The sequence below is a fragment of the Amborella trichopoda genome, chromosome 6 (assembly GCF_054954075.1).
Source record: "Amborella trichopoda isolate Santa Cruz 75 chromosome 6, AtrichopodaSantaCruz75HAP2 v2.0, whole genome shotgun sequence".
Taxonomy (NCBI): domain Eukaryota; kingdom Viridiplantae; phylum Streptophyta; class Magnoliopsida; order Amborellales; family Amborellaceae; genus Amborella; species Amborella trichopoda.
In genome coordinates, this window is record NC_142341.1 from 52,582,588 (window position 1) to 52,608,848 (window position 26,261).

Consider the following 26,261-nt stretch of genomic DNA (forward strand, 5'->3'; position numbering starts at 1 on the left):
CGATTGAGCAAATACATTATTTTTAATATTCAAAATTCTCTTTTTCTTTATACACAGATCTCGAGGTTGAGATGATTAATTGCAAGATTTCTAACATTATAACATTCTCTTCTAGAGGATTTTTAATGTGCACCTTACTTCAACAACAACGTTATATAGATTTTTTCTATAAATAAAAAGATTGTGTGCTCTTGCTTGATCGTATTCAAGCTTCTCTTGTGAGTAAAACTCTACTTATGAGTTTAGTGATCCAAAAGAAGATTACATATTTCTCTTTCTAAGAAGGTCTTTTGCTCAAGGGAATAGATGTACAATGTGGTCACGTGGGAGCATTCTTATATGCGCTCAAGAAAAAGGGGCAAACATTTTGCAAAAATGTTAATGCGGCCTCGTAGCCCTAACAATCTCTCTCCCAACAACACACAACCATATTCGTATAAATAAATCTGCAATAATTTACACCGTTCATTTCAATTGGATAATGTAAACTTAACACATCTTTGTCAAAAACTCACAAGTATTTTACTACAGTAATACTTACTGGAACCTTAATTAAATGGGCAATGATCTTGGATAACCCTGTCTCTCTCTCATGTACACACATCTCTAGATACTGGACTTTTTATTTATAACCCTCTTCCTGCATCTCTCTTCCTCTCTTAAGCACCTGTGCACACATATACACATATGTAAATCTCTGTAATTTTTTTGGATAATTCAAGAGAAGGAATTCAACTTGAGATGTATCATTGCTTCTCTTTCTAATTAACTAACAATAACCTTATCTTTGTCTCTCTCTAGGTTTGAGAACTACATGGACAAGTACTCAGGTGGCCAAAGCTTCCTGACAGTGGACAGCAATGGCAACGTGGGTTTGAGAGGACTGAGTTCCCTCACCTCCATGGCCCAAGCAGACTGGAAATCCATTAACCCACCTCCCAAGCTCAACCACAGGGAATTTTGCTTTTGGTTCTCTAGAAGCACAGGCAAGTGCTTGACTGTGTTTCAAGAGGGCAACAAGCAAAAGAGGACAGTGGGTGTATCAGACTGCAAGTTTGATGGCTCCAACCCATTTCAGCTCTTTGCTTTTCGATTCCATTACCACAAGTCCTTTTGTTGCTGTGGTCTCTATAACAATTGAAAAGTTGCAGAGCCTTCTAAGATCATGTTTGTTGTTTGTGTGTTTTAGAGACAGCGAGAGTTTGTAATGTGAATTTTTGGGTGACTTCAAGTTGGGTCCTTGTCAGATCCTTCTATGAAGGTTGAGATCCTATTCAAAACTCAATTTTTTTTCTTGTGAAAATAATTTACTGTCTTTTAGGTGGTTATCAAAATTTCATATTAAAAAAATAAAATACTCCTATTTGGATCTTCTGACTGAGGGAGTACATGTACAGTATGCTCGTGCAGAAACATAGTCTACATGCTCACAAACAAAATTTTACACATGCCAGCCCCAATATATATCAATGATAATAATAATAAAGATTGTATAATGAGAGCATTTACCTTTAATACAAACCACCCGATGTAAAATGTGATAGCTTAGATATATCATAAAGTTTGAAAAAATTTCTTTTGAACTTTGAACTTGAGCAATGGAATAATTGCAACGCTCAATGTCACATCCAATGGTCAAGATTAATTGCGACTATAAGACATTAGAGAGAGATTTTTTATTAAGATTGAAATTAGCCGTCTAGTTACTATAGGGTTCTCTCAAAAACTTAAATAATATTACTCCTGGATTTTAGTTTAACATAAGACTACATGCCACAAAGTTTATCAACACTCAAGCTCCCACCTTACACTAAACAACGCAAGATCACTTCAAAAGTGGAGAGAAAAAAAGAAATGTAATGTCACTTCAAAAGAGGAGAGAGAAAAAGAAAAATAACATCACTTCAGAAGAGGAGAGAGAAGCCACACGTCTCTCACCATTAGCCAAGTCTAAGAGGACTTGGGAGGAGAGAGAAAAAGAAAAATAACATCACTTCAGAAGAGGAGAGAGAGGCCACACATCTCTCACCATTAGCCAAGTCTAAGAGGACTTGGGCTTCTCACTGTTGAGGAAATACCAAGCAGCAACGGCAACACCAAGAATAACAAGAGGAAGCAAAAACTGCATGAAGCTGGCCAGACCTGATGGCCCCTCTTCCTTTACCAGGCTTGTGCTTGCCTTCTGGCTATATGAAATCCCACTGTGATCACCGGAACTTTTCGCTTTTCCAGGGGGATTTTCCAGCTTAAATCCCTCTACAATGCCGATTTCGTAGCCGTCCATCATGGCCATGGCTGTTGAGCTGTGGCCGACCTCGTTGAATTCCTTAGTTGCATCTCGCCCTAATGTCCAAAAAATAAAAAGAAAATTATGATTTTTGTTCGGCTACAACATGTCAAATTCCCTATGCATCTTACCCAATTGCCCAAAAGGAGGGTAAAAGAATCATCAAAACTCATGAAATACATGTGGAAAAAGTTTTACGCTTGTTGCCAACCTCATACAACCCTCCACCTTTCTCCAAGCTTGGGACTGGCATATCACCAGCTTGGGACTAGCCAAGATCAGCAAGGGCATAAAAGAATAAATAAAAAAATGGTTGTTTTTATCTGGCTAGAACAAGCTAAATTCCTTATTTGTTGAAAAAGAGTTATAAAATGAACAACCATATGATTTCTTGTAATATAAAAAGTAGGTCATATCATCAAGCTCAGAAACATAATTTTATGTAATATATCAATGTTATCAGATTCGCTTCGTTTCTAGCATAGTTGGCCAAAGTCTTCAACTTTATCCTTGAACCAAAGAAAAGCGAATCACACCCTACGTATTTTGACAAAAAGGGTAGCTAGTTCAAATATACCCTAAAAATATCTAGGATTTGGAAAAGAAAAAATGCCTAAATTTATAGAAATATATCCATGGTGTTCCAAAGCTTTTAAAAACTTGGGGTTGTCCAAATTGTACAAAGTGCATGTCATGATATTTTTAGATTACAATCTAAAGATCAATTTTCGGTACATCCAAACTAACACTTATTTTTTTTAAATAGGATGTAGTTTGTATAAGGTTGCAACCTTAAACAATCAAATTAAGGCTCGCTTTCAAATTTTATCATAAATATAATTTTGGAGTAAAAAACTCTTAGGAATTTTTATCTCTAATTATAAAATCTTAAATTTTAAAAATGGTTCAAATCAAGTAGATCTATAAACACTTGAAAATCTTGAAAATAGACAATCCAGATAACACTTGAAAATCTGTTATGATGGATTTTTAAGATGCACCTCTATTCTACAACCTTATATAATCTTTTTCCATAAAAATATATCAAAAAATCCATGTATACTTTTTCTAGTTCTTTTATTCTTAGAAATACAGCACTTCATTCTAAGGCTAAAACAAAGAACCCTACGAGGCAATCTAATATATATGTATAATGGATTTGAAAAACAAACAGGTACCCAAACTAAAAGATATATTTTAAATAAAAATTTATCAAAATACCCATAAGAGATGAACTATTTAATATTATAACCACGATCAGGTAAAGTATTTTGAAATTAAATCAAAAGATATAGGTAAGGTATTGAATTGTTCATCTCTCATGCGTAATTTGATAAATTTTCCTTTTTTAAAAGTTTTAAAACAAATTCTAGGGTTTGGGCATAATACTATTCTTAAACAGGAAAGGTTTTTATGCTTCCCCTATAGCATAAAAGATATATACTTCTCCCTTCATCCAGCCGTCCAATTTAGATCAAGTGACCCACTAACCATTTAATCTAGAACAAATGCCTCAGAGTATTTAATTTTTATTTTTTTGAATTTTTTATTCTTAGTTTTTTTTACTAAACTATCACCTCAATGGGGCACACCTAAATAAAATATCAAAAAAATATTTTTGATAAAATAAAATAACTAAAATACCCTTGAAATTTTTAGAGGCATTTTAGTCATTTTATTTTATTGGGAATATTGCTTTTATATTTTTTATAGGTGTGAGTTGAAGCAAGGATTGGATGTCAAAAAAAATTAAAAATAAAATGATATAGAGGGTGACATTCTGATTGGGGCCATCTAAACTGTCCATTTAGAATGGACGGTTGAATAAGGGGAAGTATAGAAGTTTTATGCTGCGGGAGAAGCATAGAAAGCTTGGTTCTTAAACATGAGCACTCCAAAATTACTTTACATTAGGGTAATTTAGCAAATAGGAATCGAGCTTGAAACTTAATATCAATAAGGTCAACACTTAACTATCAATAGCCCAAGCCCCAATTCTCTAGATCCAATTACCTTGACCTCAATCCCCTCTTACCCCTAGTCACCTAGACCTTGAACTCAATTAACTTAATTAAATGTGATTCAGGATCCAAAACCTGCGCTCAAGCTGACCTAGGTCGGGGCTTCGATCCAGCAGGTTTGGTCCAAGTCCAATTGACTTGACTAGCCTAGGTCTGAGTCTAAGTGAGACCTATTTAGATCGGGTTAAACCCGAACACCATACCAACTTGACCTGATAGCTTAGACACGTGTGTGCACTTGGGTTACCCGACGTGACCTGGTTACACCCTGATATGTAATATAATGTGAGCTATGGCTGTATTGAACATGGTTATTTGGATATTTCTTTAATATTCACAAAAAAAAATTAAATTTTCCTGAAATCAAAAAAAAAAATTGTTAAATTTCTCTATTGAAATAACATAAATCTAATCCCAAAAAGAAGACTAAATATATAATTGTTACCCCTGTTTTGCTATAAAATATCAAATTAGCCCCTATAAAGGGCCTCAGGTCATCTGAGATCTACTAAATTACACAAATAAATTACTTTTTAAGTTAAGCTAAAGTGATTATTTTATTTCCAAATAAATTTAGTATTCAACTTATGTTAAAGGGACTATTTTTACTTCTTCTTATGTTAACATTCGGCAAAAAAAAAAAGAAAGAGAATATTTTATTCCAACAAAAATAATAGCTACATAAATTATTTGTTTTCTGAATATTTAGATAAATTAATTACTTTCATTTCCAAAATTAATACCAAATTCTCTCCATAATTGTTTTGCCAGAAAATCTGCATATTTTTCATTTTCCAAACTCAGGTCTATTTTGGTCCACCGAAAAATCCAATAAATCCCCATAATTGTTACGAGAAAATCGCCTAATTTAATACAAGGATCTTGGTCTGAAATTTTGAAAAATAAAATAGAAAATTAAGAAAAGTGGCAATAATCTAATTTTAGTTACACATAAAACCCATGGATTTAGTTATAAAAAAAAAAAAAAAACAATAAATGTTTTTTAAAATTTTTACCCAAACTCCAACAACAATTCAAACAAATCATATATTAATTTCGGTGTTAATAGAAATATCTATTGATATAATTTTCATTTAAAATGAGAAAATGAATGTTATTTCCAATATCCAATTATAAATATTAATAAAAACCGAGTTCTTTCCATTTTTCAGAATTCGGATAAATAAATTAATTTTCTCATATTCTAATTTTTTTCTTTTACCTGAAGCTTCTATCAAAACATCTTCTCCTCCTGGGTGCTCCTCCAAGAATCCAGTGACATCATAAACCTAAACACCCATAAGGAAAAAAAAACCATGAAAAAAAAAACCTGATTTTTAAAGCAAATAAAAATGAATAAAAGGGGGAAAAACAAATTTTATCAAATAGAAACTAGGTGAATAAAAGGAAGGGAGAGAAGTAAAATACAGGAAAAAAAAGGATTGAAAAGAAAAAATAATAAAAGGAAATGGGTATTAAGAAGAAAAATGGAAAAATGGGGAGAAATCATTTTAATGGTTTTTACCTTTCCTCTTACTATTATCCAGCAATCTTTCTTGGAGGAGTGAAGAGAAACCTCAGAGAGAGGGAAGACCTTCAGATCCGCCATGACCTTCTTCAGCAGCCCAAGAACAGGAAATTTCCTCTTTCAATCAACAATTTTCTCCCTCTAAATAGCACTCTTTCTCTCTCTATCTTATATTAACCAGAGATTCGCTTCCCTCCACTTCTCTGCTTCCTCTCTCGCTCTTTGGCACTTTGTCTCTCTCAAATATTTTAGTAATATTTTAGAGAGAAAATGAAGCAGTGGAATCTTCACCATTGACAAATCCTACTCTATTAAAGGCAAAAGTTTATATAGAGCCGAGGCTCTAACCACTCAAATAAGAGGTTATCTCAAAATTTTTACTAAAAGAGGTTGTTGTGAGGCTTAAATATCTAAAATTGTTCATCTCGATATCAAGATGCATGAACATAAGAGAAAAATAGATTTCAAGTTTTGAAAATAGTGTATTTTGTAATGTATTTTTTGACCGTCAATTTTCAAGAATTTTAAGTTCTCATAGATCTGTCGATCTACACTATTTTTTAAATTTAAACTTTATAAATAAAGATGAAAATATATTTTAAGGCTATCGCAGAGATTTTCAGTATTGAAATCACATTTCTCGAAATTATTTGAAGGTAGGCTCTAATTTGATTGTTCAGAGCCTAGGCTCTACACAAACCGCACCCATTTGTAAATGACAATAATTGTAACATATTCAGCCTCCTAATTGCTATTTTTTATAGCACGGTAGTAGGTAGTTAGGACTAGCAATCGGGTCAGGCAAGCCCGCGGTCGGGGTAAGCCCAATTTCTCACACGGTTCAGACAGCTTGTTACGGCATGAGCCGGGCCTAGGCTGGATGGGAGGACCCAACTTTTTTTTGGATGAGGTTTCTATAAGGCCTAGGCTTTATGAAAACAAAATAAAGCCTCACCTCAAATCCTGGGCAGGAAAGTACACATAAATCCCTATAATGGCTCTAAAAGCACATAAATCCCTATAATGGCTCTAAAAGCAATTTCCAGTGACAATGAACGAAATTCGAAACTCAAAAAATGGTGTAGAGCTTGTGGATCTATACACACTTGTTTTACAGCAAAATGGATGGTCTAGATAATTTGTTACGATAATGATATTTTTAGAACTTGAAATCCTTTTTTTTTTTCACAACTATAATGTTCATGTCAAGATAATCAATGTAAAGGCCTTTTAATGCTTGAATTGCAATTTTCAAAAATTTATAGATTGAGGCTTCACTTATTTTAATAGGGTCGCCATTTTCCTTTTTTTTAAGCTTGTATCTTATGTATAATAAATAGATTTCTTCCATATTTATATGGGAAACCTTTTCTATACTTCCATGTATATAAATTATATGTTTAATGTTTTTTTTAATGTTTTTCATCATATGGTAAAAATTGAAAATTGTTTTGACCATTAATATTTATTTTTACATTTATTTTTTTAAATTTTTTTTTTCAAAAATACTTCTAAGAACAAATCGATCCTTTAAAATCCATTTCTTTCATTAACTTTTAACTTCAATTGGATGTACGTTATTTAATCATTCTTTAAATATATTTTTTATATTTTATTATTTCTTTTGTATTTTTTATTTTTTTTAACACATTTTTTACCACCTAGAACTTGTCTGGTTAGAATGATTGAACTAGCCGATTTACTAGTTAAGTTGGTTGAACTGCTTCCAGGTCTATATCTGGTAAACTATTCCGGTTCGATTTTTCCTACACGGGTCCGAGTCCGTATCCAGGTTTGGTTTAGGTTCAAAGTAGGCCCAAGAAAAACGAAAAACTACCATGGTTCACAACTCAATGAAATAAATTTTTTTAAAAAAGGGGAAGCGTATTGGTGTGCATGTATAAGGGGAAATTAATTTTCGAGGAATGTACATGTATGTTTGTGTAAAAGAGGAAATTAATTAATCACATTAACTTTCAAGAAAAATAAGAAATTTCCCAATGAGCCAATATTAATGCCCCCTTGCCTAGGCTGGAGAACTCTGACAAATTTAAGAGCTAAAAGTCTTTTATAGCATGATGACATTTTTACAGATTGAAGAGTTGAAAGTCTTTTACAGCATGGTGACATTTTTTTTTATCTTTTTTATTTTAGTCCTTCTATGATGGGCACCGTGTGGATGGGCACTCTTTCCCACGTAGCATTAAAACCATCTTCCAATTAAATTGATGTTTTAATGGTCTTGTTCAAAATAAAAGCTAGTTTTAAACAATAACTAATCAAATGAAGTGTAAAAGCAGGCTTTAGACAATAACTAGTCAAATAATGTGTTTGACTAGTTATAACCGATCTGATCGACTGAGTTAAATTGAGTCGAGTAGCGAAACAAAATTAGAAAATACCTTTTTTAACATATTATATAATTAATTATTATTTATATTATTTTTATATATTTTAAAATCTGATCGAACTGGTCCATCTATAAATTTTGAGTTTTGATTACACCAATCTCTTCGCCGACTCAGTGACAATCCAATCATAATAATATTGATTAAAATTGCCCTAGAGTCGAAACATAATGCATGCTTGGTGCACCGCTATTAACAAATGTAGCTCCAAAAATAGAACCCTGCATTTCAACAAAAGATAGCGAGGTTCTAACATCAATTATGAAAGAAAAAAATTATTATTGCTACAACATTAGTGCTCCAATGTATCCCACAAAATACTATAAATGATCTTCAATCATAACCGTCAACTATTGCGACAAGTTGAGTTCTTAGCCGTCGATGATAGGGAACACTTTTTTTTGGGATAAATATGAAACCTCTTTTATCGGTCAATTTCATTAAATACCTAGGTGTTTTGGTTATTTCATCCTTCATCATGATTAATAGATTTTAATAGACTGAAGTGACACAAATGTGCAGGAGTATGGTGAATGTGTGATATCAGAGAAGGCAAAGATAAGGACCCTTAAGATTCAAAATGGAGGAGCCCAATTCAAGCGACTTGGGAATTGAGAAAGAATGTCAAGAGTTGAAAGTGAAGTTTTAACAAAGAGAAAGTCATGGATTTTATGAGCATTGTTTCAAAATCCTTGCCCGGGTTCTGACTCACCCACCTTGCGTCCGAGTCCAACTAGGCCGAGTCTTATTGCCCTATTTCGCTCAATTAAAGAGGCATAATTTTTAAAACTCAATCAGACTCTCTTAGAATTTAGGGTTAGTCATGCCACCCTAATGGGTCTGACCTCTGGGTGACTCAAGCAAGTTCAAGCATAAATCAACAATCTTTTACAAATATTCAGGGAGTGATGATCTTATGAGACCCTCTCACACTCATGTGTGTAGGACTCTAAAAGATTACCATTAAATTTGGCACATATCTCTAAAAAAGTTATCACATAGATGTAGGACTCTACTTTTCTAGATATTTGTGTCAAATTTAATGGTAATCCTTTGAGGTTCTACACGTGTAAGTGTGGGAGGGTCTCATAGGATCATTACTCATATTTAGGAATTGTGTATTATGAGACCATTTATTTTTGATACAAAGAGGTCAATTCTAGTCATTAGATATCAAATTGAATGTCTTGGGGTGTGCCACAATGTTTGAGATTATTTTTTTGAACTATGAGTTTAATTAATTACACTCTTACAAGTACTTGATTTGAAATCTGACGGACAAGAATGTTTGTGACCTCATTGTACCAAAAGTAAATGGTCTCTTTATATATTTTTCCAAATATTCATATGAACAATGAATGTTAAGTTTTAGCCCTGCTAGGAAAACATCATTTTTATCATTGTCAAATCTTTTTTTCAATTAATTAGAGTCGGATACAGGAATCTTGATCCGTTGTTTTATTATATTAAAAGTCATACCCTCAATAAGGCCTCATATATTTTGTCACTACTTTCAACCATGTACTTTTAGATTTACTATTTGTCATTTTTTAGCCTTCCACTTAAACTAACTCGCACCTCCCAATATGTATTATATTAAGTCTGCGCCACGCATGACTAGCTAACTTAAGTCAACTATCTCATATCTTATCGCGTGTCGCACCTAAAATCCTTACGAGGAAAACATGAGAGCTAAAAAGAAACAAGAGCAAGTTGAACTTTGATTGAAGTAAAATTTGCGAGAGACGCAAACATCAAGAACAAGTTGAACTTTGATTGCTAGGAGTGAAATTAGTGTTGAAGTTTGCTAAATAAAATGAAATTAAAAGGTGGGGTTGGCAGGTGGGTTGTGAATTCAAATGATGCCATAGTTGCATAGATGTATGAGATTTGGTTGGCATGTCCCATTTGATATGTTACCTAAAAACTCATTGGGACACCCACGAATTGTTAAGCTACAATGATTAATATCGCATTATGCTCAACAAGTGTCTAAACTCTATAGAGAGAGAAAGAAACTAGGCAACACATTGCACATGAATGAGAGAGAGAGAACCTAAAAAATACATATTACATGCTCACAAAAATAAGAGCATGAGCCATTATTGTTTATATTGTTTGAGCTCGGGTTCTTTAGGATAATAAAGGCAACGTATACAATAAGACCATTTACATTTGTAATCCGATCAATAATGGTTAGGGGCGAAAGGGGGAACTATTTAACATTTGTTTACAGTGCAAATTTGAGATATTTTTAAGTGAAAATCCCCCCAACTTGACATTACAATCGTTTTAATTAAAATAAGTAAAGGAGTTGTGGAGGCCAATCAAATTATGATCTAGGGGCTGACCCACCTAGTTGGGCAGATCTTCCCTTATATCATTGACAGAGCCGGCATAGTCGATGTGCCAAAACAACAACATATGCAAATAAACATATGCTTAACTAAATATTCCAAAATAGATAAAATGATGGAGAGTTACCTGCCTAGGCCGATTGGCCTAGAACATGTAAATCCCAAAGCTTGGCATGTATCAAGATCGCAGTTGTGTTTACACCGTTGTCCCCTTTCCTTCTCTTCAAGATGACCAAACCTTAGCATTTGTTAAAATGATTTTCCTAGATTTCTAATTTAAGGTTTAGGCATTTCCTAATTCTATGTGACTTAAGTGACCAACCCTCAAGAAGTTGACCTTAGATCCTTTTATAGACCTCTGAATGGTTGGAAAGATGTTAGCAATGCGTATCTTGTTGGTTGGACTCAAAATTTGAAATTATGGTGTTCAATGTAATAGACGACGGGAGACATGCCGTCTGGGTCATCGAAGTCCAGATAGCATGTAATGTGTCGTCCAAGCTCAATGTCGACCAAACACAATAGACTGGCGCCAAATGGCCCAGACGATACAATACTGTTGTTTGGGTCATCAGGTCCAGATGACACGAATTGTGTCGTCCATGCTTACTGTCAACCAGACACAAAAGATTGGCACTAAATATGTGTCGTTTGGGTCATCAGAATCCAGACGACACGTACTGCGTCGTCCAACCTCAAGTCTACTAGACACAAAAAACTGACACCAAATGGCCTAGAAGTCAATATATGTGTTGTATGGATCATCAAGGTCCAAACGACAAGTATTGTGTTGTCCAGGCTCAGTCTGGACAAGACACAAAAGACTAGCACCAAATAGTCCGGATGACACCAAATTCATCAGGGTCCAGACAACGAACACTGTCTCGACCAGACACAAAAGATTGGCATCAAAGTTGTCGAGATGACACAATATGTGTCGTTTGGTCATGTTTGCTCAGACGACATGAATCATATGGTTTTGTCAAGTTTACTCGGGCTAAATAAAGGGAAGTATATAACATATACAATTTGGGGGGGGGGGGGGAAACTTTACCTAAAAATATTTAGGGAGGGTATGACTAAAATGTACGGTCCAAGGTTATACGAAATTTTCATTATAAACTTCCTCGCAAAAATCTTCTGAAGCGCGGGACAAGAAGCACTGAAAGGAGTGAAGCTTTCTGTGTTTTAGGTCTTTGCCACTTAACTATATGTGTGATAATTTATCTCTCTTGTAGATAGAGAGATGGCCATGGAACTCATGAAATTCCCGCTCTCTATAACATTTAGGGGCCTTTCCCGCCTCCCCAAATCCACTCGGGGTTGGTCCAGAGTCTTCATTTCTGGTACGACTTATCCTCCAAAACACATGAAATCCACTTTCAATTCCTTCTAAAATGAGAACATTACATAATTTATTATTTTTCAATGGCTAATCACCTGAGAATTTTTATTATATTAACTCTAATGGATGATTCTATTATGAATCTGTAATGCAGGCCACACACCGAAATTGGGTTTTATGAGAGCAGCTTCTCTCTCTAAAACCGATAAGATTCATATAAAGAACAAGTGAGTTTCCCCCACTTACTATTTTTAAATCATTGAATTTTCCCTCTTTCCTTTATTGATTATTTATGTGAATATTTGATTTAATTCCACCTGCGAATTGATATATTCTTGCTTCTCTCTAGTCGCAGATGAAAAATGTTTTGTGAAATATCTGAGGAAATATTATTTTGTTATTGTTATTATGTGATGAATATCTTGGATGAGTGTTGAGGGGATTATATATTTGCCATTAAAATTTATGGTCATAACTTGTTTTACTTTTGTTGAAGAGGATTCCTAATTGGAAATTTGCAAAACAATGTGTTAAAAATTGTGTAAGAAACCCGAAGACCCATCTGGGTATTTATATGATAACTAAGTGGGACATAAAATGCAAAACTAAGGGAAGAATGGATTGTGATATTTGCAAACTTGGAACATAAAAATTCGAGATTGAAGAATGTATAGAAGGCATATGCATACATATGTTGGTTAGAGCACAAAAATTACATTTGAGCACCGTTTCTAAATTTTTAGTGTTTAGATATGTTTATGGGAATCTATGATTATGTGGATCTATCAATATAAATGTCCAATATTCCTGGTGTCTTGCAATAATCTGTTGATGTCTTGTCTATAAATCGTGACTGCTCCTGCTGGTGTGAATGCATTTTCATAGAAAAGCGAAGTGCATTTGTGAATTTTAGACCCAAAAAAAAAGAAAAAAAAGAGAAGTGCATTGCTTGTACTTATACAAAGTATCCATTGTGATTATTCTCGCCCCTTGGTTTGCTCTGCTCTCATAGGGTGGCTATGCTTGAATAATATTTCATGGCTCACCTTCATTGATATTGTGGCCATGTCTTTTTTAATATTAAGAAGGGAAGACTTTTGTAATATAATCAAGATGTTTTTACATTTATTAGGAAGAAAAGGCTGGATGAACTTTGTCTCGAAAGGTTTCAGCAATATAGTCGGACATTAATACAGTCTTGGATCCTACAAGGTTGGTTAGTTCTTTCTTCCCCTTATTTTTCTGTGCTTTATAAATGGTTGGTTATATTCTTAAGTTGGAACAAGTCTGATCCCTTTAACTGGATATGTTGGTTATCAGAGAAGTTGCTCTATTCGGGGCGGGAACATTGTCGAGTTAAAATAAATATGTTTTTCACCTATTCATGCCTCATCTCTTTTGTATTCGATTTACTCCTTGCATTTGATTTAGTCCTCCATGTCATTCATATAATCCCTCAGGTTTAGAATTTTGACCAAAATCACTGTCAAGGTCTTTCTTAAAGGGTTTCATAGCTGAATGAGGTTATGAAAATTTTAAGTAGGACTATATGCTTTCCCCCTCAGTCATGTTCACTGGTCCAGGACAAAAGGTCCACAATTATGGTCTATTTCCCTTCCCTCCATGTCTTTTGCTCTTTGATAGAATCAGCCACTTTCATTGCCTCTGATTTTACTCTCTTATTCTGAATGAAAACTTATCTTGCAGGTAAGGTTTATGTAGATGGTAGAGTGGTATCTAAGGCTGGGGCACCCACTCTTGACAAAGCTGTTGTAGAAATAATAGCTGAAATTCCAAAATATGTATGTAGGTGATGATCTTTGGCTATGACTTAGCAACCGTTTTTCAAAGTACTTGTTATACCCAAGCCTATCTTTTAATGGAAGCATTCTTGATAGTCTACATCATTTTTTGATTTGTTTCAGAGCAGGATACAAGCTAGAAGCAGCCATTGAACAATTAAATATTGATGTTGCTGGGAAAGTTGCCCTTGATTCGGGACTATCCACTGGTGGATTCACTGACTGTTTGCTCCAATATGGGGCAACTTTTGTTTATGGAGTTGATGTAGGCTATGGACAAGTATGGATACCGTATTTGTTAGTCTTCTTTTTAGGTGTTTGTTAGTCTTCTTTTAGGCTTATTGTATGACTACCAGTTTTGAGAAATTTAATTTGCAATTGTAGGTGGCCGAGAAAATTCGCCGAGATGAAAGGGTTTGTGTGATAGAACGGACCAACTTAAGATATCTCTCAGAGCTTCCTCAGAAAGTGGATCTGGTCACTCTTGACCTTTCTTTCATTTCCATACTTCTTGTAAGTTTGTTCTAAGAAATATGCCATTTATGTGTGGTACGTCACTCCTTAAGTATCAAAAGAATATGCAAACCATGCCTGAGATTTGTTTTTAGGGATTTTCTTTTTACTTCTTATGTTTGGTGTGGAGGAGTATGAAATTTAGCCATATTTTGATTTCTCAACGAATTAGCGTTAAGGCTCAAGGATAGGTTGTCAAGGTGGTGGGTCACCACAACATGACGTTTTGAGTTCTATTCATATCATGGGTAGATGACCTCAACCCCACTAAATTACCAAAAAAAAAAAAAAAATCTAATTTCCTTTTTGTAAATTTTAACATTCAATTGCTATTAAGCATCTTTATAAAGTTGTGTTTACCAAATTTGAGATGTTTATTTTATGCTATGAAATTATTAACATAAATTATTATGAATATCCCCTAGAATTACATGCTCTCAAACATAGACGCCCCCCCTCCGAATTTAACTTTATTTATGAATTCTAAAACCCTGGAGCACACTATCCTAATACAACATAGGACATATTTAACCGTGGTGATGCCCAAACCATAGTCCAGCCCTAGAATATTCCCTAAATAATCTCAAAGTCCTTAGATATCCTGAAAATCCCATTTTAGAGGCCAAATATTCCCAAACTCCCAAGATAGGTAGGTCAATACTTCAAAATCTCCTAATAAAGAAGCCAGATTTCCAGATTAGGCAGTTTCTATGACTTGAAAAGGAGCAATCGCGATGCGTGACCTTCTAGAAGCGTCCAAATTCGATCAGACCACCGTCATTAGACTCAGCACGGCGTTCTGATCAAAACTGTAAAGAAAGATCAACGCCGCAATAAGTGGTGCGAAGGAGAGAGAATCTGCACTGCAAATTGCAGTGAGGTCCATGTGTCACCTTCATACCACCGCCTTCTTGTTTTGGTGTGTAGTTTGCCTATAAAATTCATTTTTCCAACCATTTTAGAGAACAAAGACCCTAACAAAAACCTCAACCCAAATCCCAAGTCATAGAAATCCTGCAAACCTCAAACCCTAGCTTTGGGTCATTTAAACCCTAGATCTACGAACCTTGCTACAACTTTAAAGATCAAAATAAGTCATTTTCTATCAACAAAAGCCCCAGATGTAAGAGTTCCTAGCCATATTTGTCTTTCCTCGGGTTACTTTCATTCAATCGGGATCATCAACTTGAAGATCGAGGAGTAGGGACTCATCTTCGCCGTTTGATCCAGGCACAACTCCGGGTGCCGAGCCTAAGGGGACCCTGCTTCTAGATTCTTTCTTTCTTTTCCGTATAGTTTCCTTTGTTTTTGCTTTGGTTTATTATTTTATTTTGTTCATTTGTTTTCTTTTCTTAATAGATTTGTTATTCCTAATTTTCTTTTGTTTTTTTCATCCTTTTATTACCTTATTTAGTTTATTTCGAACTTTGTCTTTATTTTCATTATTATCTCATCTGTATCTCATTAGTACTTTGCTTTAGTTTAGTTTTGTTATGTCTGTTTTCTTTTGTTTTGTGTTTATTTCGGATTTCAGACTATCTAAGCCAGATCGGTCGCAGATCTGCAAAGAATAGGCCTTTTAAGGTTGGTTCCTCTATAGATCTGAATTTGATAGGACCCACCTCTCTTGACTCTTTTAAATAACTAAGTTTGCGCACAATCTCAGACAGATCGGACTTCTCTTGGTCTAGTCGGTCTCGGATTCGCGTGTATACAATAACACATTGAGAATTCTAATAGCATGAAATCTCACTTAAAAAAAAAAAAAAACTTTTTAAAACAATAACTATTTTCTGATATCAAAATATAAGATACTTCTAGAGTTCTAGGATGGCGTTTCTCTTATACCATAGTTGTTGAATACTCATTTGGATGCCTTTATGCTTGTTAGGTGGCACTGCCTTTTTTTTTAGAAGTAGTGTATTTTAATCCATACAGCTTTATAGGCAGTGATGAACCTTTTTTTTTTTTTTTGAATATGTAGGCAGTGATGAACCTTGAATATGAGTCTTAACTGTGGCAAAAATTTAACAGAGTTGTCATGTGTTAATGTTCAAAAAAATAGTTTAGACGAGTTGTCCCAGCTAGCAATTGATGTGTTCCAAAATCAAATTGAATTTTTTTTTCGCTTTTGAGAATCTTAGTCTCACCAGCTGTGGACAATCAACCACACTGCTGTTTTCAATCCTAAAAGACCAAAAAGGAACAATGTTTTTCTAAATATCATCTTCTGAAGGCTTCTGTGCGAATTTCAGAGTATTTATCCACTGTATCCTAGAGGATTGATTGTACTGCATGCACGAAACTTGCCCTATGCAGTAAGTATAGGAAGACATATGTAATTTCTGAAGGCCTATTCTAAAAACTTTTACTTAACATTTACGAATCAAAGCATGTTTTTCAAATAATTTCTTTAGTGGGTTAATTTCTCAGATATTGTCGATCAACAATAGTTATTCTCTATAATTTGAGCTTGCCATGAGGCTGACAACTGCTTTATGTACTGTGGTTGAGATTGTTAATTTTTTAGGGGAAATATTACTTAAAGGGGATGAAACCCCTTCTCAAATACTTAAAGGGTCAAATGATTCCAATTAAGTTGCATTTTTGTTTTCATTTCACTTAAGCACCTCCTCAAAAAGAATTTTAATTTTTTTTCAAAGTGCCTCTGTTTAGGATCGGAAAGGTTGAATATTTAGGGGCATTTTCGTATATTGACCCTTAAGAGGCCCCCAACAAAATAGCAAAAATACCCATGTTTGTTAATGATTAAAAATAAGGAAACACTTGTTTAGGGTTCCTAATGAGGAACAATTCGGGGTATATTTTTTTCATTTGGCACCCAAATAACTTGCATGTGGCTAATGACATAAATACCCTAATTGTTCCTCAATAGGAACCCTGGATAACGTGTTCCTTATTTATATTCGAAAACAAATAGGGGTATTTTTTTCAGTGGTTTAGGGCCTTGGGGGGTCAAATTACTAAAATGCCCCTGCTTGTTCAGTCTTTCCAATCCTGAACAAAGGCAATTTAGGAATTTTTTAAATTATTTTTGGAGAAATACCTAACTGAAATAGCGAAAAGAAAAAAAAACCTCAATGTTAATTGGAATCATTTGACCCCTTTAATGATTTTGGAAGGGGTTTCAATCCCGTAGATGATATTTTTCCTTTCTTTTATTAGGGGTTAATTGTTCTTTCATTTCACTATATGCACAATATTCTAGTGTATCTACGATCTTATTTTATCCAGTTGCAGGTTATGCCGGCAGTAGTTAATGTCATGAAGCCTGTATCTACTTTGGTTACATTGGTCAAACCCCAGTTTGAAGCCCGGAGGTCCCAAGTAAGTAAATTCTTTTTTGAAGTTTGATTGTTTAAGTTATCTTGTCCAATACTTTTTTGTATTGATGATGTGTTTTTTGAACTATACTGGTTTAAATTTTTGTCGTTTGATGATGTTGTCTAAAATTCCCTAGCTTGAGCTTCATTAAATTTGTATTAGAGTGGAAGGAGCGGAAAAAAAAGAAGCACATGTTGTAAATTATGATAACGTTCGAGGCATTTACATGTATCATTATTCCATTGTCTCTATTATTTATAAAGAAGTAAAGAATTGCCCTTCTTTCATGTGATTCAATCAATATGAAAATTGAAACCAAGCAAGAAAAAGAAAACAACCTTCATTATGTGACTTGACCCCAGTTTTCTGGGTTACAAGGTGTCCTTAGCGATATGATTAATCAATGCTATTTCTTATCACAGAATGAAGTATCTGTGATTTCATGACCTAAATAATAATTGGCAACATGGGAGATATGTTTCTCATACTGTAGTTTTGGCCTCTCTCTCTGTCACACACACACACACACTCACACATGCATGCAGATGCAACCAGTGTTACATGGACATCGACATGAGTGTCGCTGTCTACAAGTGTTCTGCCTAAAAATTTGACATGGTTAGACACATCTCTATGATTTTATGAGAAGTGGATGGGGAAGTGGTACGAGGACTCTAAGCTTCAATAACTAGGGTTCAGATCCCACTATAAGCCCCTGATAATATTTATTAATTTTAATACACTAAATATGTTCTCAAGTGTAAAGGTGTCCTCTAGTGTCGACGTGCGACACCAGCCCAGGGCAGAAGTATTGCGATAACACTGGATACATCACACACATGCAAACACATCAATGTTCCAAAAGGCGGACCGCCCAGTGCCTGGGCGGCCGCCTAGGCGGATCTGGTGGCTTGGGCGCATCGCCCAGGCCTAGGCACCCTAAAAAAATGGTAATCCTTGGGCGCCCTCCTAGGAGCCCAGGAAACCACCTAGGCGGCCGCCCAGGGACTGTGCCCCGCCCAGAGGCGGAAAACAGTTTGGTGAAGGGCATTTTTTTTTTTTTTTATACTAAAGGGCCAAAAATGGGGGTTTTAGGTCCATTTGAAACCTAAAACTTATTGGAGCCAATTTTAGAGAGAGAAAGCCCCCAAAAAATTAGTTTTTTGGTGATTTCTTTAGGATCGAAGGGCTTCTCAAAGTTATTAGATATTGATCAAAACATCACCCATTGATATTAGATTTAATTTTTGATGTTTTATAAATCTATTAGGGGAGTTTTTAGAAGATTGTGAATCCTTAGAAGCATATTTGAGGTGGAAGTTTGGAGATTGAGCAATCAAACTCAAAGTAAGTGATTTTTTTTATTGCTTGTATAAATTACATTATTTTGATATGTTTTCTTCGGGATCTAATAAGAGTTGTGATCCCAGTTGAAAATATGGTTACAACCCAGATCCTAATGATAAATATTGCATAAAATGCAATTTTTGTGAGAAGGATACAAAAGGGGGCATAAACCCGTTCAAGAAACTATCTTGTCGGTATCAGGGGGGATGCTGCCCCATGTAAAAAGACTCCTGATGCTGTTAAAGAGGAAATAACAATTTTTTTTAATATGGTAAAAATAAAAAAAGATGGGAGATTTACCTCCATAGCAGAGATTAGGTATGGGGTTCGGGTCAATTATGATGATGATGATGATAGTGATGAGGATGGGCTTGGGGAGGGATGTCAAGAGGTAGAAGTAGAACAATCCATTATTAGGGAAAAGGGAAAAAGAGTTGTAATTGCTTCTGGTTTTGGGAGTAAGAAGCCTCGGGTTAGAGGCCCTATGGATAGTTTTTTGCCTCGGCTTGACCTTGAGGTTGCAAGAGAGAAAATAAAGAAGCAAACCACCATTGAAAATAAAATGGAGAAGGAAGAGAGCGATAGAGCTGCTTGTTATCTTGCTACATGATTTTATAAGATGGGCATTCCTTTCAATATCGTTCGCTTAGCAGCTTCTATGCCACGGTAGAGGTAATTGGCCACTTTGGGCCTAGGATGAAACCCTCAACCCCATATGAGCTTTCAGAGCCTCTTTTGAAAAAGGCGGTGAGTGTCACGAAGAAAGCTGTAGAAGTTAAGAAGGATGCATGGGCTTAGTGTGGGGTTTCTATTATGACTGATGCTTGGAGTGATAGGAAGAGAAGAAGTCAGATGAATTTGCTTGTAAATTGTCCTTTAGGGACTATTTTTTTGAGGTCTATTGATGCCTCTGATCATATCCATGATGCCCATTACATATTCGAAGTTTTAGAGAAAGGAATTAAGGAGGTTGGGGAGCATCATGTTGTACAAGTTGTCAGAGACAATACTGCTCCTAATGTTGCTGCAGCTAATTTGTTGCTCATAGCTTATCCTAGAATCTTTTGGACACCATGTGCGCACATTGTATAGACCTCATGCTTGAGGCTCTTGGCGGTTTAACCAAGATATCAGGTGCAGTGAAGAAGGCAAAGTCAATTACAAATTTCATTTATGGCCGCCATCTCACCCTCATAATGATGTGTAGATTTACAAAGAAGAAAGAGATTGTGAGGCCTAGGGTTACGAGATTTGTGACCTGGTACTTATGCCTAGATAGCATACATTCAAGGAGAGTGCAGTTGAGGCAGATGTTTACCTCGGCTGACTCGAGAGCATGTAAGTGGTCAAAGGATCAAGTTGGGAAGAAAGTGAGAGATATTATCCTATCTAAGGCTTTTTGCGAAGGGGTGAAGGACGCTCTTAAGGTATTTTTTCCTCGTCAGAGTCCTTCGCATGATTGATAGTGACAAGCCTTCTATGGGCTATATATATGAGGCTATAGACAAATGCAAAAGAGAGATAGCCTAAAATTTAGATAATGATGAGAACTGCTACAAGCCTGTTTGGGAGATTATTGATGAGAAGTGGGATAGGCAGCTACATCGGCCATTGCATGCAGCTGGTTATTATTTGAACCCTAGCTTTTTTTTTTATGTTAACAAGAATATACACACAAATGACACAATTATAATTGGATTTAATAAGTGTGTAGATGTGCTAGTCCCTGATCCTGATGTTCAGGATATTATATGCGCTGATGATCATTAAAGTCTTTTGGGAGTCTAATGGCGATGAGGCAAAGGACCAAAATTGATCCAGGTAGAGTAATCAAGTTTCATTTTTATAATTCTATTATTTATGATTTTATTCTAAATCTTTGCAGCCAATTGGTGGAGCCAACATGGGTGTCGTTTTTCAAATTTACAAAAGTTGGTTATTCGGATTTTAAACCTAACCACTTCCTCATCCGGTTGTGAGCGCAATTGGAGTACTTTTCAAAGGGTAAGGCCGTAAGGGTAATTTGTATAATTGTATTAATAATACATGAACCTTAGATTTTAATTAGTTTCATTTGATTTTGTTAGATTCATACAAAGAGAAAGAACATGCTTGAATCAAAGAGGCTTAATGACCTAGTCTATGTCAAGGATAATCGATTTTTGAAGGACAGGTTTGCTAAGAGAGATAAGAGAGACCCCATCAGATCAAAAAATATGGACAGTGCTATAGAGTAGTTAATTGATGATGATGAAGTCGAGGGGCATGAAGGATTGACATGGGACATAGTCATGGATGCTTCAGGGACATCAGCTGACCCTCCTAGGGCCACTAGATCTTCTGCATAGAGAATGAGGGTGGAGGAGGAAGAAGAGGCAGATTCAGAAGAGACGGAAGAGGACGACCAATATGTTAAGAAGGGTCACGACTTCGATGAATATGATGCCAATGCAGCTGACCCTAATTTTTTTGATGATGAATGATGAATGTTGAATAAGTATTAAACTTTGAACTTTGATTGAACTATGAATGATAAATTTTAAGTTTTAATTGGATATGGATTATGGATCGACTTATGGTTATGCTTATGGAGTGTGGGCTAATGTTTAGTATACTTTCAATTCTAATGTGCCCTAAATACCTAATTCTTATATTTTATATAATATATAACTGTAGAATCCTTTTTGGATTCAACTGGGCCGTCCAGGTTTTGGGCGCCCACCTAGGTGCTGGGCGGCCTGGACCCCTAGGCCGCCTAGGACCCGCCTAGCGCTTTTTGAAACTATGAAACACATATGTACAAGTATATCCAAGCAGATTTCTGTGGCCCCAAATTGGTTTTGTACCATCACTTTCATCTAAACCAGCAAGGTCTGCATTATCATGAACAAAAGCTGAAGGAAAGAGATTTGGTAAAAATCCTCTTGAACCAGATTGCTTATTTGGTCTGCAGGTCAAGCACCTATTAGGGGGATTTGTTGAGCCCCGAACTCTTAGAGAGTTAAGAGTGTTTATAACAACCTATTAGTGTTTGTACTTATTTTTATTTTTTATTTTCTCTAGAAGGAGGGGGAGCTCAAAAAATGCCACAACTCAATCTATCCATATGCTGAATCTGGACCTTCCATTCAGTGGACATCAGATAAGGGGTACTCTTGAGCCCAAAATAATTTTATTTGGACATTAATCTTAGGATGCTTGAAGATTTTTGAGAAATTTTTAAGGTAACACAGGTTCCGCCAATTGGGCATTTTGCCTGTGGGATCAAAATTTGGTCCCCCGGGACCACCATTTATGCGTCCAAAGCCCAAACAATTTTGTTTTTGTCCATTTGATCCATAGCGTATTGTCTTTTTATTAAAAGGTTCCTTTGCCCATCTTTTTCTATTAGTAGCTGTGGGGAGATTTGTCCATCCTAGTTCTGTTCCTGGACATGCAGCTTAGGTTGTAATGGGATTGGATGCACTGCTCTCTCTCTCTCTCTCAGCTTATGTTGTAATGGGATTGGATGCACTGCTCTCTCTCTCTCTCTCTCTCCATACACACACACATAATGCATGTATAAACTATAGTCTCTATCTTCTGAACAGTTTACACAGACACATAATGCAACTGTAGACTCTGTTCCCCTGCTTCTGAACAGGTTTCCAATCATTGAAAAGGGACTCAGCTCTGTTATGAACAGGACAAACCGGCTACTCCTGTCTTTTGTAGACAGCACCACTGGCTCTGCAATCTTGAATACACTAAACCTATTGCATTGAAATCACTGACGTAGCAAATCCCAAAATCATTCTTTGAAGTTTGGATAATATTGTGGATAAGCAGTGTATGGTATTTGGTACAGCATGGAAGTATCCACCATCCATTTGTATGATGAACTGTCTAGATTAAGCTTAGCTACTGATGCTGGGTATTCCTCAGGATACCTGGAATCTCTACTCCCTCATTGGGCATGGACAGTTAATGTCCCTGTGGTTTACGATATACCATACAGCACAGGTGTCTGGTATACTTTACCTTTAACTGTTCCAAATACCTTGGAATTATAAAATTTAACATTTGCATCTTGGTTATTATGGCCCCATGCAAAGGATTAGATGGTGCATTTTTTTATATTAAAATATTGGGTTTCTCTTTTCTTTTTTAGTAAATGGATTATGGGTAGTTTCTTTGCTAAAAACATTTATGGGTATCCCAACCATATACGATCGTATCATTGAAGGCAGGACTAAAATATAGGTTCTGATAAGGAGATGTACTGGTGTATATTTATGTTTTTTATAGGGAAACTGGGTACAAACTTGTAACCTCAGGGTTGGCGGTGTATATTTATAGCTTCTCTTACTGTACATGGTTTGGTGTTATGCTACAATTGCTCATCAGAGTAACTATTTTTGGTGTGCATGAAGTCATGATATGTTTGATGCCTTATTATTGTTCGGACCAGTGTTTTAAACCATGGGCTCGGGTTGGGACTCGCTAGGGTTCAAGCCTGCTTAAGGCAATTTGAGTAAGCTGAGTCCCACTAAGAATCGGCCAAGTCATAAAAAAAATCAACAAATAATATCTTGGAAATTGGCGAGTTGTAAATTACTGGTTGGGATTTATAAGAAACCTTTACATGTTAACTGTCCCTGAAGCAGCATAAAAGCTTAATGATGGCTGAAGAAACTAAGATTACGAATGGTTGTGTAGTTTCCCCTTAGTTTTCACATAAAGTCGTTTGTCCCTTTACGATTTCCTGGATCTTTTCATGACTACGCAGAAGGCATTGACATGAAATAGAAAAACAAATAGAGAAGTTGCTGCATGTTATTGAGTAATTATGTTTTAACTCCTCTCTTGTAGGTGAATATGCTCTCAGATTTATTTATTTCTGTTGCAGGTAGGTAAAGGTGGAATTGTGAAAGATTCCCAAGTCCACAAAGAGGTAAATTTTTCTTTTATTTTATTTTTCCTCCCCCCAGGGGGAAGAGAAGAGAGAGATTGTGCCTGCAAAAGTAGTCATGATGAAGAGATAGAGAGCGAGAGAGAGAGAGATTGTGGCTGCAAAATTAGTCACGATGAAGAGCGAGAGAGAGAGAGATTGTGCCTGCAAAATTATAGTGATTTATAAGAAAAACTTGGTTTTGTTTTCTTGTAGGTGCTTGAAAGAATAATAGGTGGTGTGGAAGATTTTGGGTTCGACAGCAAAGGGTGGATAGAATCACCCTTAAAGGGAGCTGAAGGAAACATAGAGTTCTTGGTTTGCTTTCAAAGAACAGCTGATAAAGCAAGTTGATTTTGTTCATTTATGCCTTAAATTTTAGGGTTACTCTATTTTTTTGGCATTTTTTCTCCTTTTTTGGTATTTAATGGGCCATGTTTTCCTAGTTTTGATAGGTAGAATGATGCTTTTACATGAAAGTACGAGGACATTACCCATGAAATGCAATCCTCACAACTTGGGCTTGGGCTTGGCCTTGGCCTTGGCCCTCAGGTAGATAACCCTACAAAAGAAAGAGTAGTTCTTTCAAATTTTGATAGGCCGAAAAAGGCGATTTCTGACTGAAACATGCCATTTGATCTTGGGATGGTTCTCTCACTCTCAGGCCCAGGTTTTGATGCCGAGGCCTGTTAGGCACATTATTCGTGAAGGAAGAACTGGACTGGAGTGGGAAACAGATTAGTGTTTTGTGGTTCAACCGGTAATCAAACTAGTTGGTCCGATGAAAACAGTTCATAACCCCTAAAATATATTAAACAAATATTTAAGAACTTATGTGCTTTCAAGATCGTCAAGTGAACATGTTTAGTATCCGGTTGGAGCGTTGGTTTGGTGGGCCAGTTTGGTTTGGTTCTGATAATACTATCCATCCTATCAAAAGATTATTAATGATGGACAGGGAGTGGAACCTACTTTTTGATTCATGTCCTTGTAGATCTTGCTCCTTCCATTATGATCCATTGATTGAATAGATGATGATAAAGATGGGTTTGTGATTTGAAAATTGGAATTTAAATGGAGCATTGTTGTCCGGTTCATTATTTTATCTGATCAAGATTAGATAGTTGGGCTAGACTTTCTTGCTTTATTAAGAGAGAAAATTCTTTCTTCACTTTTGTCATATTGATAGTAGACAAATTGTATAAAGAAAAAGAGAGAATAGTCTCTTCCTTTTCTAGTGTGAGGTCCATGGCCTCTTCCCATTTTACGAGGGCAATTTTTGCTTACCTACGTTTTGATTTCTTCCACAGTTCACACAGATATGTCCATTTTAACCTTTAGTACTCAATAATAAGAGACTATAATTTATTTCTCCCTTCTAGTAGGAGGGAGAGAGAAAGAGACCATCATTTTATCTCCTTTCCAGAGAGAGAGAGAGAGAGAGAGCTCTCTAATTTTATCTCGTTTTTAACATGGAGGAGAGAGAGAGAGAGAGGTCCAATTTTATGCCCTTTTAACATGGATGGGAGAGAGAGAGGTACAATTTTCATCTCCTCTTTATCATGGTCCTGCAGTCGCACAAAATCGATGAGATGCCATCATTTTTAAAGGAGGGAACCCAGCTGCCCCAATAATTGGTCACCTCCCCTTTCTCTCCTCTCTCTAGAAAGGGTCCTCTCCCCCGTCTGTCTCTTTCTACAAAGGTTCCCTCTCCTCTCTCCTCTCTCCTCTTTAATGGTCCCCTCGCCCTCCCTCTATCTCTCTACTATTTCACCAACCGAGGCAAGCCTTAAACCTCGGACCCTTTTCCTCTGTCACCCGTGTTACAAATGGTTTCACTCACTCTCTCCATATTTTTCACCAAACCGTGCTAACCTTGAAGTGTGGACCCAACATGCACTTGAACACTTTCCTTTTTCACCAAGCTGTGTTGACCATCGAGTGTGGTGGACCACTTCCCCCCATTTGGCCGTGTTACACACGCTCTCTACTCTACTCTACTCTAATCTACTCTCTACCACTGTCCTGTCCTGTCCTGTCAAACCACGACGCTACTTTTTTCGTTTCACTGCAGATTCCCCGCTCATTTTCAGTTTCCTTAACATTTCGGGGTTCCAAAATTTCTGGTTTTTGGCTGGTTGTTTCGTCAACGATGCCATGTATGTATGTATGTGCATGGATGGGAACGTAGTGGAAGAGAGAGAAGAGAAGGGAGAGAGGAAGGATTGAAACAAGGGAGAAAGAGGAGAGAGAAGAGAAGGTAAAGAGGGGAAATAAAAAGAGTAAGATATACAAAGGGAGAGAAAAAGAGAGCAAGAGGGGAGATAAATTAGACCCGGGACTTGATATCGGGTCAAGGAATAGTCCAATTCGTGCAC

General features: G+C 36.0%; 2 protein-coding genes across 21 annotated transcripts; one reads left to right on the forward strand and one right to left on the reverse strand.

The window, feature by feature from the left end:
* Window positions 1–1,714: 1,714 nt before the first annotated feature.
* LOC18448593 (cytochrome B5) lies at window positions 1,715–6,040 on the reverse strand. The gene is made up of 3 exons (XM_006858654.4): window positions 5,834–6,040; window positions 5,531–5,597; window positions 1,715–2,343 (listed from the first exon to the last, which is right to left on the reverse strand). The coding sequence occupies exons 1-3, from the start codon at window positions 5,915–5,917 to the stop codon at window positions 2,042–2,044; spliced, it is 453 nt and encodes a 150-aa protein (XP_006858716.1). The 5' UTR covers window positions 5,918–6,040; the 3' UTR covers window positions 1,715–2,041.
* Window positions 6,041–11,748: 5,708 nt separating this feature from the next.
* Window positions 11,749–24,385, forward strand: LOC18448592 (bacterial hemolysin-like protein). Of its 20 annotated transcripts, none has more exons than XR_016057425.1 (11): window positions 11,749–11,947; window positions 12,101–12,173; window positions 13,079–13,158; window positions 13,654–13,756; window positions 13,872–14,028; window positions 14,133–14,261; window positions 15,796–15,845; window positions 17,523–17,609; window positions 22,017–22,102; window positions 23,842–23,886; window positions 24,100–24,385. XR_016057425.1 is itself a non-coding variant. In XM_020676324.2 (11 exons), the coding sequence occupies exons 1-10, from the start codon at window positions 11,848–11,850 to the stop codon at window positions 23,843–23,845; spliced, it is 876 nt and encodes a 291-aa protein (XP_020531983.1). In that variant the 5' UTR covers window positions 11,749–11,847; the 3' UTR covers window positions 23,846–23,886; window positions 24,100–24,385. The 20 variants fall into 20 exon arrangements, 15 of the variants coding, with proteins under 15 accessions (XP_020531983.1, XP_088725462.1, XP_020531981.1 ...); XM_020676324.2 differs by having other exon boundaries at window positions 15,789–15,845; XM_088869336.1 differs by having other exon boundaries at window positions 15,789–15,845; window positions 22,020–22,102.
* Window positions 24,386–26,261: the final 1,876 nt, after the last annotated feature.